The sequence below is a fragment of the Protopterus annectens genome, chromosome 3.part0, assembly GCF_019279795.1.
Source record: "Protopterus annectens isolate FY-2018-M chromosome 3.part0, PAN1.0, whole genome shotgun sequence".
Lineage (NCBI taxonomy): Eukaryota > Metazoa > Chordata > Ceratodontiformes > Protopteridae > Protopterus > Protopterus annectens.
In genome coordinates, this window is record NC_056731.1 from 937123094 (window position 1) to 937139318 (window position 16225).

General features: G+C 43.4%; 1 protein-coding gene across 1 annotated transcript in view; it reads left to right on the forward strand.

The window, feature by feature from the left end:
• The window catches only part of KIF13A (kinesin family member 13A), a 2301375-nt gene that overhangs the window by 536842 nt on the left and 1748308 nt on the right, over positions 1–16225 (forward strand). The window contains exon 8 of the mRNA XM_044065730.1: positions 11956–12118. Coding sequence (XP_043921665.1) covers positions 11956–12118 — 163 coding nt within the window. The remainder of the gene's footprint in view (positions 1–11955; positions 12119–16225) is intronic.

A 16225-nucleotide genomic window follows, 5' to 3' on the forward strand; every position in this document is an offset into this window, starting at 1 on the left:
TCCCATGTGCAAAGTTGCATATGAGGAAACTTCAATGGTACCTAAAAAACCTATGGTCTCAACACAGCCACAGTTTGGAAACAATAATACCAATAATCCCATGTTTGCAAAAGGAATTTCTATGGTGGGCCCAAGCATGCCAAACAAACACAGGTCTACCATTCTGCAAGCCTCAAGCAAATCAAATCATCACAACAGACGCCTCAGACTACGCCTGGGGGGCACACATGACAGACAGGTGCATTCAGGGAAAATGGTCCCAAAAGGAAAAGCACCTTCACATCAATCAAAAGGAAATGCTAGCAGTGATAAATGCAATTACAGCTTTCAAGGACCTCCTGTATCCAGGGCAATTATTGATAAGAACAGACAACACCACAGTAATGTGGTACATAAACAAACAAGGAGGAACACATTCATACCCCCTGTGCAGGCTTGCCATGTCACTTTGGAACTTGGCTCTGGAATGGCAAATCGAACTTCAAGCACAGTACCTGCCAGGATTGGAAAACACGCTGGCAGACAATCTATGAAGAAATATGACAGACCCACACGAATGGAAGTTGCATCCTCAAGTGTTTACAAAGATAATCCAAGCGTGGGGAAGGCCAGACATAGATCTCTCTGCCTCCCACAGGAATCATCAATTGACAAAGTTCTGCTCAAGGACCTTCCATCCAAAGGCCTGGAGAGTGGACACCCTTTCTTTCAGTTGGGCAGCACGGACAGTTTACGCCTTCCCACCTTTGCCTCTTCTGCCCAAGGTGCTCTTGAAAGCAAGAGCAGACAGACCGAAGATGATACTGATTGCTCCAGACTGGCCAAGACAACACTGGTACCCACTCTTGAGGAGCCTAACACATACTCCTCCCTGGACCCTACCTCTAATGCCTTTTCTACTGACTCAGCACAGCTACAAAACTCTTCACAGTCAGCTGAAAACACTCAGTCTGGCTGCATGGAAAATTCCTTAACACCACAACAGACCCTACTCTCCAAAGAGGTGCAGGATGTCATTTTGGAGGCCAGAAGGCCATCTACTAGAAAGGCTTACTCCGCAAAATGGAAACGGTTTTGCGCTTGGAATGAGAAAAAAGGCCAGGATCCTAGAAAACTGAATTTGCCTCAGATATTATAGTATCTAGCTGAGCTGTTGAACAGTGGACTTTCATTTTCCTCCATCAAAATTCATGCCTCGGCCATTTCTGCAGAATACAACACTGATCCACCCTTATTCTCTCACCCACTCTTAAGACAGTTCCTCAGAGGGGCTAAGAATATAAGACCCCCAAGGAAACAACCAATACCAGCCTGTGATCTTAATTACATTCTAGAAAAATTAACATTGCCTCCCTTTGAACCAGCTGCCTCAACAGATTTGCAATATTTGTCCTGGAAAACAGTTTTTCTTCTGGCCATTACCTCAGCTCGTAGGGTTTCGGAACTACAAGCCCTCATGGCTGTGCAGCCCTTTCTCATCTTCCATCAGGACAGGGTTTCCCTACAAACCAACCCATCATTTATGCCTAAGGTAGTATCCAGGGTAGCTTTAAATCAGGCCATACACTTACCTACCTTTTACCCCAATCCTCAAAACAAAGGGGAAAGGCTGCTACATTCCTTAGACATCCATAGACAGCTACGTTACTATTTGGACAGAACAAAGCCTTTCAGGAAATCAGAACAACTCTTTGTGTCCTATGCTGTAGGAGCTCAAGGGAAGCCAATTTCCAAACAGACAATTTCAAAATGGATAGGCCACTGCATACGGTTTTGTTACTCCTTTCATGGTAAATCTGTACCTGCAGGCATCAGATCCCACTCCACAAGGGCCACAGCTACCTCTGCAGCCTTCCTCAGAGGAGTACCTACCAAAGATATTTTGGAGGCAGCCACTTGGAGTTCTGTGCATACCTTCACTAAACACTACCACCTACCTTTATACTCCAAAACTAGAGCAGGCTTTGCTACTGCTGTGTTGCAGGGCATTCTGGCTCCTCCCAGTTCCACCTAGTGCCTACCACCTTGTGCGTAGCTTTGGGATTCTACCCATCTGTTATGACTGCAGCTGTATGCACGATGAATATAGTACAGTTTTGTACCTACCATAAATGTAGATGTTCGAGTGCTAATACAGCTGCAGTCCAGGTTTCCCTCCCTCCTTCCCCTCTGGGTACAGACCTAGTGGCTAACTGCTCATCTTACAACTTGATTGGGTTATCCTTCTATGGTGTATTTGCTTGCAACTGCTGGTTTTTGATTATATTTTAATGCATGATTATATATTTTATATATATATATATATATATATATATATATATATATATATATATATATATTGCCTTCCTTCTGGGGGCACCTGACATCTGGGGCAAGAAAGACTGAAGAAAATGGCGTCGGCTGTGTCTTATATACCCCTGTCGCACTGACGTCAGGAAAGAAAGCGACGACAACCGACGCCGGACCTAGACTTTGGAATTTGGCCGACCGAGGACCCGCCTGACGGCAGGAGAATCCATCTGTTATGACTGCAGCTGTATTAGCACTCGAACATCTACATTTATGGTAGGTACAAAACTGTACTTTTCCGGCTGGGAGCCAGTCATTATCAGTTAAGAGCTCTGCCCGTTGATCTCACCACAGCACCCAGGGTGTTCACCAAGTGTATGGTAGTGGTCACGGCTCACCTGAGACATCTAGGATTCCAGGTGTTTCCATATCTAGATGACTGGCTTCTCACTGCTACCACCAAGCATCAACTGATCAAAGCACAGGACTCCACAATTCAAACTGGGTTAGCTAGGCATCACCATAAACTATGAAATGTCTGCCTTGTTGCCTTGTCAGTGTATTACCTTCATAGAGGCAGACTTAGATACAAGAGCCACGATAGCAAAGCTGCCTCAAGACAGGGTTGTCAACCATTCATCAGCAAGTTTCATTCCTCATGAAAAAGAAGAGAGTTAAGGAAAGAGAGGTATTGAAAGTCCTGGGCTCAATGGCTGCAGCATTTACTCTAGTCCCTATGGCTCGCTTTCACATGAGAATTCTGCAGTGGCATCTTTTCGCTCAGTGGTCATTCCAGGATGTACCAATGTCACATATGATCTCGATTACGGAATCCTGCAAAAAGGACTTTGTATGGTGTCTTGTCCCCCCCCCCCAGGTGACTTTGGACAAGACCCTTTCTAGACCCCCAACCAGTAGCCACTGTGACCTCGGACACCTCCCAGATAGGGTGGGGGGCCATTATCTAGGACTGTCCAAGGAATGTGGCAGCCGCACGAGTACCACTTGCACATCAATGTTCTAGGGATGAGAGCGGTGCTTCTGGCATTGCAAGCACTTCCAGGACTCTCTACCTACTGGAACTATTGCAATCCAGACAGACAATATGTCAGTGGTATGGTACATCAACAAACAAGGCGGAACCAGATCTTACCCCTTGTGTCAGGAGGCCCTTTGAGTATGGCAATGGGCAATGTCTTCCCAACGTTTTCTGATTGCGGTGCACATTCCTGGGAAATCCAATGTGATAGCAGACAGGCTCAGCAGGGCTATCCTCATGCTTCACGAGTGGTCCCTGAAGCAAGAAGTTGCGGACTTGCTTTTTGCAAATGGGGCCAGCCATGCTGCAATCTTTTTGCCACTCCCCTCAGCAACAAATGCAGCAGCTCAGCTATTTTGCCTTATTCCCCCCACCGTGACCGTCACCCAGGGATGCATTTGTTTACGATTGGCCTCCGGGGCTACTTAATGCCTTTCCACCTTTTCCTCTGATCCCCAAGGTACTTCAGAAAGCAAAGTCGCTGGGATGCAAGCTCATCCTCATTGCTCCTTACTGGCCTCGTCAGATATGGTTTCTGTTTCTCTGCCATCATCTACAAGTGGAGCCTTGGATTCTGGACCTCCTGATGCATCAGTCGGGTGTGCTCCACCCCTTCCTCCAAACTCTCCACTGCCAGTCTTAGCCAGGCTCCCCAACATTTCCCCGGCAGTACAGCACATCCTGGTGTCTTCTCACAAGCCCACTACCAGAAAGATTTACGCTAGCAAATGGAAGAAGTTCTATTACTGGGCATAGAAAAATTATATTGATCCCTTCATTGCTCCTGTTCCCAAGATTCTTGATTTCCTGGCCGAAACATTCAAACGAGGGGCAGCTGCAGCTCCAATTAGGTTCCATTTGGCTGCCATCTCCAATTTTCATGTGGGAGATTTGGGCTCTAATATGACCCATAAGCTGTGCAAAGCATTCTTATGAGGGTACAACCCTTTTACGGCCCCTGGTAAGAGAAGCCCCTCCCCCGGGGCCTAAACTTTGTTTTAGCCTCTCTGGTTCTTCCACCCTTTGAACCAGCATCATCTTTTCTCCTGAAATTTCTGTCTTGGAACGCCCTCTTCTTGATTGCCATCACCTCAGCTAGACGGTTTCAGAATTACAGGCTTTATCTATTCGCCCACAGTATCTCATCTTCCACAAAGATAGAGTTTCTCTCATAGCCAATCCCTCCTTCTTGCCAAAGGTGTGTTCAGAGTATAATATAAATCACTCCATCAAGCTTCCTGTATTCTTCCCCAATTATGGCAACAAGGCAAAATATAGACTCCACCAATTGGATGTTCATAGAAATTACGCTTTTATTTACACAGGACCAAGGACTTGAGAAAATCAGATCAATTGTTTGTATCCTTTGCTGACAATGAAAGGTTCTCCAGTTTCAAAAGTGATCTTATCAAAGTGGCTGTCAGATACAATCATCTATACTTATGATTTGTGTAACAAGAAGCTTCCAGGGAAAGCCAGAGGACACTCAGCCAGGGCCTTGGCTACCTTTGTTGCCTTCCAAGCCAAATTATCTCTAGAGTCAATCTGTGCAGCAGCAACATGAGCAAATCCTCATACCTTTATCAGTCTTTACAAAGTGGATGTGGTCTCCCAGAACAGGACATCCTTTGGATGTTCATCGTGTTTCACTGCTGCAGTCATTACACTTGGGTTATCCTGCCGTCGGGCGGTCCCGCAGTCGGCCAGAGTTCCAAAGTCTTGGTCCGGTGTCGGTTGCTGTCGCTTCTTCCCTGACGTCAGTGCGCCAGGGGTATATAAGATGCAGCCGTCGCCATTTTCTTCAGTCTTTCTTGCCGCGTGGTGCCTGAAGCAAAAGCGATTCGCAAGTGCCGGTCGGCCGACTCCTGAGATTTTCGAATTCAAATTTCAGAACCAAAGTCTTCAATAAAGCTAAGTACCCCATTGGGGAAACTTTTTCTTGCCTCAGACCGATGTCAGTAAAAGTTAATAATTGCATTTTGTGTGGGAAGCAAATACCTCATAAGGATTTTCATTCTTACTGTATTCCATGCCTAGGCCCAGACCACGACGTCACTAGTTGTCGGTTTTGTGCTAGATTTAACAAGCGGTCTATTAAATGTCTGTTTGATTTTGCACGCCATTATTTTGGCCGAAGGTTCAATTATACCATGCCTTCGGAACAACCGACGACCAGAATACACAAAAAATGCAAAGACAAAGATAAGGACAGGCATCCGAGGTCCAAAACTGACGATGAAGCCTCTTCTAGGCCAGTCGCCGGTTCTCAGTGAGGCGCTTTCGCTGCCCCTGACACCCGCTACCTCAGAGCCACAGGCCGACTCCGACTCCCATGTGGAGATTTCTAGGCCTCTGGAAACTCAAGGTATTGGGCCTACGGAAATTAACCCCTCAGATGGGTCCGGAGCCGCTGAGCAGGCATCTGCTTCTGAGGGTGTTTTCAGACCTTCACAGCTTACCATCAAAACAACAACCAAGTCTAAAACTCCATTAAAGACAAAGAAACAAGTACAGCATTCACCTGGACAGGCCTCCATGCCTAAAAAAACAGGTGCTCAAAATGGCCGAAGACCTAATTACTCTGATCAGGGGTTCCCATCCCCCTCCTGATACAAGGCCTAGGCAGGATACAGACTATGATTCCTCTGACCAGGTTTCCATTTCTTCTGATTCCTCTCCAGACCAGGGATACTCTTTACCCCCCTATGAGGAATCTGATGCTGAAGAATCAATCCCTTCAGCCTCTCCTCCTGAGGATTACTATTTTGGGGAAACTTTACATACCATGAGGGTGCATTTCCATTGGGAGAGCCAGGATTATTCAGAATCCAAGCAAAGGCACAGAGATTTTCTTTTATTACCTCAGCACAGGCCCCTTGCTATTCTGCCTGTTAGATATTGTGGATGATGTGTTCTCTGAATCCAATTTAACCCCTGATTCTTTGCCCTCAGCACCAGTCAAGCCAGATAGGTACTACAGAGTCCCTGACTCTCACAAATTTCTTTATAAAAACCCTGCTGCTGACCCAGTAACTATTTCCCAGGGTCCCAAAGGGGTAAAGGCTTCCACTGCTAAAAATCCAGTTCCCTCTGACAGGGATTCTAGAGCATTAGATAGATGGGGGAAGAAAGTTTACACTTCTGCAACTTTAGCAGTAAGGGCTTTAAATTGCCAGTTCCACATGCTTAAATACCAACAATATCTAATGTCTCTGTTAAAACAGAAAATGCTTACAAGCTCAGAAGGTCCTGACTATAAGGAAATGCAGGATTTATTGCATGCAGCTGAACAAGTGGGAAAACATAGCCTGCAATGTGGTTTTGATTCATTAGAGGCTTCTTGTAGAGCTGCAGTTACTGGATCTGTGATTCGAAGGCATGCTTGGTTAAAAGAACAAAGTTTTACCTGATCATGTTAAGGCAAAATTATTGGATGCTCCTTTACAGCATGATATCTTGTTTGGTGTTAAGGCAGAAGAGGTATTAAAGAAAATGGGGGATAATCAAAATCTATGCAAACAGTGAAGGATTTCTTACAGGTACAACCACCTCGATTTAGCAGAAATTGGCCTTCTAAAAATTGGTCCTTTCCAGTGTCAGACAGGCCACAAAGAGGCAGATGCAGACGCCCAAGAGGCAGATCTCAGCCCCAAGGCTCTTACAGACCACGACAGTGGGGTGCTTCAACCCCAAAAGGAGAAGACAAGTCACAACCTTATAGGAAACAGTCCCAATGACTTCCCCCTTCACATGCCAAACACTTACCTTTTGGCAGCTCCCTTAGGGGGAAAACTAGCTCTCTTTTCACAAAATTGGCATATAATCACCCAAGACAAGTGGGTTCTGGATATTGTGTTTCAAGGTTACAGGTTCCACTTTCACACTCTACCAAGGCCAAAAGGAATGCCAGACCTGCCACAAAATCAATGGGCAGAGGCACAAAAACAAATTACAGCCCTCATGGACATGAGAGCTATTCAAAAAGTGCCACAACAGGAACAAGGATAAGGATTTTACTCAAGACTTTTCTTGGTCCCCATACTGGACCTCTCTACTCTAAATACTTACCTGGATGTTCCGAAATTCAAAATGTTGACACTACAGCAACTTCTTCCCATGCTGGGCAAGAAGGCTTGGCTAGTTACACTGGACCTCAAAGAGGCATACCTGCATGTCCCAATCAGACAAAATTGCAGAAGATACCTCAGATTCATAGATGGCACAATGCATTACCAATTCTCTGCACTGCCCTTTGGCTTATCTACTGCGCCCAGGGTCTTCACAAAATGCCTGGTACCAGTAGTTGCATTTTGCAGACAAAAAGGAATTCAAATATATCCCTACTTAGACGACTGTCTTATTCAAGCAGAGAGCAAGGACATTCTTCTAAAGCATCTGGCATTTGTAAAAAGATTGTTAATTTGCCTAGGGTACACAGTAAACAAAAAGAAGTCAAAACTAGTGCCCTCACAAGAGATAATATTCCTGGTTGCCAGCTTAAATACAACGGCCCAGATGGCTTATCTCATGCCAGACAAGCAAAGACAACTGACTCAGTACTTTCAATTGATGGCAACAAAAACCCAACTCCCTGCAAGAAAAATTCTGCAGGCCTTGGGGTTCATGGCGTCCTGCATGCTACTAATACCATATGCCAGACTGCATATGAGGAAATTACAGTGGTACCTAAAAAGTGTTTGGACTCAACACTGTCACAGTTTGGAAACAGTAATGCCACTTATTCCCTGCCTACAACAGGAGTTTCGATGGTAGGCACAGGCATGTCACCACAACAAGGAACAGCCTTTCACTTTACCCACAGCCAGGCAGACACTAACAGACGCTTCGGATTACGCCTGGGGAGCACACATGGCAGGAAAATGTATTCAGGGCAAGTGGGCCGCAGAACAAATGCATCTTCACATCAGTCAAAAAGAGATGCTAGCTGTACAAAATGCCCTAACAGCTTTCAAGGACCTTCTGCATCCAGGACAACTATTGCTAAAGACGGACAACACCGTGGTACATAAACAAGCAAGGGGGCACTCATTCCTATCCCCTCTACAGACAAGCCATGACTTTGTGGAACACAGCACTGACCTATCAAGTTCATCTGCAAGCACAATTCCTGCCAGACGACTTAAGCAGAAACACCATGGATCCTCACGAGTGGAAATTAAATCCACAAGTATTCAGCATGATAACACAAAAATGGGGGTTCCCAGACATAGATCTTTTTGCCTCCCCGCCGAACTGCCAACTACAGAAATTCTGCACAAGGACTTACCACACACAAGCATGGAAAGTGGATGCTCTCTCGTTCAGCTGGAAAACCCTAAAAGTTTATGCCTTCACACCACTGCCTCTCCTGTCAAAGGTACTCCTAAAAGCCAGACAAGAAAGGCCAAAAATTATCCTGATTGCTCCAGACTGGCCACGCCAGCACTGGTACCCAATCTTAAAGAGCTTGGCTCAAGGCCCAGCATGGATTTTACCTCAAATTCCTCATCTTCTGGCGCAACAAAGCAGTCAGATCCTGCACAGCCAGCTCAAAACCTTAAACCTGGCTGCATGGCTGATTACTTAGCCAAGCAACCAACACCTCTCTCTAAAGTTATGGATATCATTTTGGAGGCCAGGAGGCCCAGCACCAGGAAATTCTATTCAGAAAAGTGGAAGAGATTCTGCGCCTGGAACCAGGCTCAAAGCTTTGACCCTCTTGTTCCAAATATTCCTCAGATATTACAATACTTAACTGAGATGCTGGACAAAGGCCTATCCTTTTCATCCATTAAGATCCACGCCTCTGCCATCTCAGCTCATTACAACACGGATCCTCCTATTTTTTCTCATCCATTATTAAAACAGTACCTCAGAGGGGCTAAAAACATAAGACCGCCCCGGAGAGCACCAACACCAACTTGGGACCTCATCTTTGTCTTGGAAAAACTAACTTTACCTCCTTTTGAGCCAGCCAGTTCAGCAGAATTAAAATATGTGTCATGGAACACTGCTCTGCTTCTGGCAATAACCTCAGCATGAAGAGTCTCAGTTACAGGCACTAATGGCAGTGGAACCTTTCATCATTTTTCATCAGGACAGGGTTTCTTTAAGGACAAACCCTACATTTATGCCAAAGGTGGTATCCAGTGTGGCTCTTAACCAAACTATTCACTTGCCTACATTTTATCCAAATCCCCAGAATAAAGGGGAGAGACTTCTGCACTCATTGGACATACACAGGCAGTTACGCTTCTACTTGGACAAAACAAAAGCTTTCAGGAAAACTGAGCAATTGTTTGTAGCATATGCTACAGGATCACAGGGAAAGGCTATTTCAAAGCAGACCATTTCAAAGTAGATAGGACACTGTATCCGTTTCTGCTACACACAGCATGGAAAAACTGTACCTAGCAACATTAGGCCACATTCCACCAGGGCAACAGCCACTTCAACTGCCTACCTTAGAGGAGTACCTATCAAGGATATTTTGGAAGCTGCAACTTGGAATTCAGTGCACACCTTTACCAAGCATTACCACTTGCCTCTTTACTCAAAATCCAGAGCTGCCTTTGCCACTGCAGTGCTGCAGGGCCTCATAGCCACACCGTATTCTTTATAGACCCAGCCACCCAACCTCAGCTTTGGGATTCAACCCAAGTGTAATGACTGCAGCAGTGAAACACGATGAACATAATATAGTTTTGTACCTACCATAAATGTAGATGTTCGAATGCATTCACTGCTGCAGTCCAGGTTACTCTCCCTCCATCCCCTCTTTCTTAGCTGGGACTTATCTATACCTTTCTACCCTATACAATCTGTACCTTTCTACCCTATACAACCTATGTGGTGTATTTGCTTGTAACTGAAGATATTGTTTTTATTTTTTATGTATGTTGTATTACAAAAATGTATTGCCTACCTATTTGGGGGCACCTGACATCTGGGACAAGAAAAACTGAAGAAAATGGCGTCGGCTGCATCTTATATACCTCTGGCGCACTGACGTCAGGGAAGAAGTGACAGCAACCGACGCCGGACCAAGACTTTGGAACTCTGGCCGACTGCGGGACCGCCTGACGGAAGGATAACCCAAGTGTAATGACTGCAGCAGTGAATACACTCAAACATCTACATTTATGGTAGGTACAAAACTGTACTTTCCACGGTCCTGAAGAGTTTATTCCAGTGAGCCATCCAAGAACCAGGTGCTGGGGACACGGTCCCAACCAGCAAGAACAAAGGCGAGATGCGACAACATAACCTAAAGAAGTTATGTACCTACCATAGCGTTCCATGTTTGTTGTCCTTCACCTCGCCTTCCTTCTGGCACCACCCCCCTTCCCCCTTCCTGGAGGATCGCGAAGAATTCCTTCATTGGTTACACTGGCTGAGTTTCCCGTTGACATAACAGGTTAGTTGAACATGCCTTGTTTTTCCTTTTTCCTTCCTAACCTTTGAATGTGGATTGTTCCTTTATACACAAGGTTTCCTTATGTGTAAGAGCTTAGTAAAATTTGCATTTTACTATTATTGTCTAGTGTGGGCTATCACAGACAAGAACTGGGTAGCTAGCACTAGGCATGTTGGGATAGGGGTTAACCTTTAGCCTGTATAAGCTTTTGAGCTATAGTAAATGACCGAGTCGGAGCCGACAATCGGCTCTGGACCCAACCAGTAAGAATGAAAGCAAGATGAGGGACAACAAACATAGAACGTTATGGTAGGTACATAACTTATTTTTTTTTTTATATCCTTGCTATCTATCTTGCCAGGAAGAAACCTAAAAAATGTAATGTTTTAAGTCTGCAGACTTTCCCAGACACATAACAAAACATAATGTTTCCTCTGGAATTGATCAACTAATAATTCTGGGACAGTGTTGTATCCCCTGTATTAAAATATGACTAATTTGTGTCATTGTAATGGAGCAGCATTTAACTTTAACACACATGCCTTTCAGTCTTTACTACCTAAAAAAGCTAGACTAAGTAATGAGAGACGTATTAAAATAAGGGCCTTAAACTTATCATAAAAGCTAACATTACCTTTGGATGTGTTGTGGATTCCATTTTCCATTGGATTACTACCCCCTCAATGACAAATCCCTGCTGTTTGATGCTCATTCAGATGGCTGTTAATGCCACCTTTCCCTTCCTCTGTTACTGCATCTTTGCATAGCCCCATTATGTTATGTGTCAAAAGTCCAGAGATATTTGCAACTTTGTCATCAATGTTATTCAAAGCAGAGATACATGCCAACACAAAAAAGGTAGTTCTGCAGCAACAGCACTGCTTACTATTTACTTAAAGCAATAAACCATTAAAGCAGATGGAACTAAAAAAGTTTAAAAAAATGCTTATCTGAATCGGCCTTAATATAAAAATGATTGTAATGTGTATCATTGTATAACTGTGTTTTTCTTTATTTAATAGTCATGGCTAAAAATAAGCCTAGTGTTGTGTAGTGCGCTGTCAGAAAACTCAACTATTAAACACAAGAAAAAGTGCAAGGGGCACGGGTACTGTCATAGTATACATGTACTGCTATTCTGCTGAACTGCCAAATGCATTCACAGAATAAACTAAAACTTAATCTTCTGTTTGCCTTTTATAATTCACAGGGATGTACTGTTCTGCCAGAGCTTGGCAAAGTTACGTGAGCAGATAGTGAAAGCCAACACACTGGTTCGAGAAGCCAACATGTTAGCTGAAGAGCTGGAGAAGCAGACAGATTATCAAGTAACACTACAGATCCCTGCAACCAACCTCAGTGCAAATAGAAAGGTGTGTGAAATGCATGGAGAAGAACTTGTGACTTTGTTTCTGTTTAGTTTCTAACTGTTATTGTACAGTATGTAAGCAGGCTATTTAAGAAAAGTGTCAAGTACTCTGTGCTCAGCAGATTCTTTAAATATCTAAAGCTGTCATTGTGATGACAGAAGGAATGTTTGTACTGATATGCTGATGCTAACATACCAATGAACCAGGCTTTCGAAGCAGACTCCACTCACTGTGTACTGATGTGGAACACACTTACCCTGGGGATAGACGATGTGCCATAGTTACTATGCTCACCTAGTGTCTGTCACAGACCCAGAGGGCAGATGGACTGGCAACTTGGAAGGAGGGCAACAACTTGTAACATCCTGCTCTCAGTCACATGTATAAGTATACATGTCCTTGAAGGGACTGAGCAAAACAAATGAAATGGGTAAGAATGATATGGCATTGTCTTAAGCATTCGTATATTTAATTCTTGCTACAACACACATTTCCATAACCAGGCTGCTGTCATATTTTCTAAACTGCTAGCTGCAAAACCCAAGTTCTTGGGGGGTGGGGGGGGGGTAGAAGCATGTCGCTGGGATGGTAAAAATATGTATGAAGATATATTTGGATAGCAGCTCCATATGTGCTTACGTTTAGAGATGCAGAACTATATCAGCATAGGGATAAAGGAAACAGTTTAAAATAGTGCTGCAGTACTTACTGCTGTACTAAAGAATGTGTGTAATAGTCTGCCTTAATAACATCTGCTTGTAACAGGTTGGCCTAATGCATGGGATTTACATGTTGTCTGTGTAATGGATAGTACTGCAGTGAAAATTTATATTCAGCAAATCCACCCATTGGCAAACCAAGAGGATGGTTTAGAGTGCTATCAGCACAACTTTTCACTCATTGCTATCTAACCAGGGAAGACAAGGTTGAGTTTTGTGTCAAGAATGATAGAACTAACTAGTAACATCTGCCAGGTAGGTAGCACACTACTACACTGAATGGAACTTGTCTGTACTAGTTTGTTGGGTTGCTGGCCATGTATGCAATGTGGTTTTGGAATTTTGTCAAAGAATAAGGCACCCATCTTGAATTTGGTAGAACAAAACAAGCTCTTGTTAAGTCCCTAGAATGTCAAATACATCAGTTTTTGATAGTGGCATATGAGCCATGCAGATGTTAGGCATCTGATAAAGTTATCAGTGTCAACAGTCAATTAAATCTGTTCTGCAAAGACTTGCTACTACATGACTGGTAGATTAAGAAGTTAAATGTATTATGTATACTATTTTGAAGTGAAGGGATCATGTAGTGTCCCAAGATTTAGAGTGCTTTAAGGTGAAATAAATGAATGTATTTCTTTTTTGCTAATAGTCAATGCTTTAATTGGGATTTTATTAAGCTCTTCTTATTACCAGATATATAGAATAAATTCATAGTTTCATAGGTGTTTACTAGGCTAATGACCACAAGGGCCTTTTTAAGCCCAACCATGCATCCCAAATCTCTGACAGGTTCTGATACCTTTGATAAATGTAAACAGGGGCTTGGGAGGTGAAACATTTACAAGCAGGGGCCTGGGAGGTGAAACATTTACAAGACTGCCTGTGTCCATTAGAGAGACGGGTGCCAAACCAGGAATGAATTTCTTGTTCCCCATCCAGTTGTCCAAGTTACACTTGAATTGGGTTAGGGAGGAACTCTGCTTGACATGGATGGGAGAGTCTGCACCAGAAAAGTGGTAGTCTCAAGGATACATAACCTGTCTCTCCATCAGATCGTATTTATATCACAGGCAAGGTTTAAGTCTTTAGAACAGGTAGTTCTGGTGCTCTTTGTTTTGTGGATATGCAGGAGGTCCATCAGAGTGGGCTCTGACAATGCCCTGTATGCCAGGCATAGATCTGCCTATCAAAGGCTGGTAGGAGATGGAATACAGGGAATAGAGCACTGAGGCGGTCTACATAGGACTTGTTAGCATAGGACATGTTACTTATCCTCTCTATTCTTTTAGTGAGGAACCTCTGTGGACATTCTAACTGTTGGATATGCCTGGTTAGGTGCATACCAGAGGGAGCGTTGTACTCAGTGATAGGTCTGATGAATGATGAATACAGTGGAACAATGACTTCCTTGGACCTAGCTCCCAGACTTTTGTTTATAAGGTGCACAACATAGAATGATTTCCTTAGTACTGTAGACACATGATGGTCAGAGGCTATTTTACTGTCTGCGAGTCCCCAAGTCCTGGGTCGACTCTTAGGGGTGTGTTGTCAGTTTGATAGTTACCAGGGGTGGAAAACTTCCCAAATGATACTATTATGCATTTCTTGGCATTTAGCATAATAAATAAAATGTAGCGTAGTAACCAAGTACCATTATGAAAGGGGTACATGGGTTAACATTGTTACATGACTCCCTGACTCAGCAAAACGAGCCCATTGAAAAAGGTTTTAAAAAAACACTGCTAAAAGAATTTTTGCAGGGGAAAAGCTTCTACATACTCTCCCAACACATTACATATGTATGTATATACATTTGTATATGTATGAGTCTGTCAGAAGATTGAAAGTTCAAAAGACTGAAAATCAAATTATCTAAAACTCAAAATACCGAAAATATTTTGAATGCAGGGGGCAAGCCCCCCACATCACCTAATTATATATACCAATTCCACGATTGCACAACACTGGAGAAAGGGCAAATTCCATTTTAGATATTTTGATTTTCAGTCTTTTGAGCTTTCATTCTGAAGGAGTTCCGTGTGTGTGTGTGTGTGTGTGTGTGTGTGTGTGTGTGTGTGTGTATTTGTGTATAACTCCAGGATTGTTGATTCCTGAGGATGATTTCCATGATTGACGCACAGTGATCAACAGCTTGATTAGACTCGCCTGTTATGAAAACTAAAACTGTAAATGTGAAACAAAACCAGTCAAAGCATTCCATTTGGGTAAAGTTGAAGTATTGGCTAGTAATTACATCACCTAGATACTAGCAAAGAAGAAATTTGGAAAATATAAATGAAAATCAAACAGAAAAGGAAACAGATATGGCTGGAAAGAATCTTGCAGCTGTTGAGCAAAAAGCAGTTCAAGTTTCAGCTTTGGTACAGGAGATTACTTATAGTAATTTAGAGACGAATATATCAAAAGCACACAGCAGTGTTCAAAATAATTGAAACATTGAAATATATAAAGTCAAGTAACAAAAGGCTAGAAAAAAATAGACAAAGCCAAAATGAAGAAAAGGCTTGGCTGATAACAGGTTCATAGGTAGGTACTAGGCTATTGGCCCTAGGGCCTATATAAGCCTAGCCAAAAAGGTACCCTGGCTTTCGCCACCCAAGGAAATTATTTTCCCGTTCCCCTGTCGAGCAGAGCCACAGAGGTGATCCCCGGGGTGAATTTCCTATTTCCCATCCAATCATCAAGATTTTTCTTGAGGAGTGCTAATGAGGAGCTTTGTTTAATATAAATAGGTAGTTTGTTCCAGAGTATGGGGAAGTCTCTGGGACAGGAATCTATCCCTCCAGCATGTTCTGTTTATTGTGGTGACAAGGTTTAGGTCCCTAGAGCATGTAGCTCGGAGGGATTGGGATTTCTTTACGTGGAGCATGTCCAACAGCTCTGGGTTTGACATAGTTTTGTATATTAGGCAGAAATCGCCTCTAAGTAGGCGATATACGATGGAGTAAAGCTGGAGTTTTTTGAGACAGTCTGTGTAGGGCATCTATTTGAGGCCGGTAATCCTCTTTGTGAGGTATTTCTGCGGCCTTTCCAGTTGCTGTAGATGTCTTGTGAGATGCATACCAAAAATAGTTGGAGCACACAGACTAATTGAGATTTTCAGTTGTACCTCAGAAACTTGAAGGAACAGACTGCATTCATTTTATAAAAGTACAAATAAGCAACTGGTGTTTCACAGCAGGATTTATTAATTGAGAGGGCACATTGTGTGTGTATTCCAAATTTGGCCATGAGAAAGCAGCTGAGACCTATATTAATAAGGGTTTATATTAGATGAACGAAAGCTTAAAATGTCGAGTACAACATGCTCGACAGCTTTTAAGCGAACGTTCATCTAAGCGAAACCCCATAATGTCAAAGCAAGGAG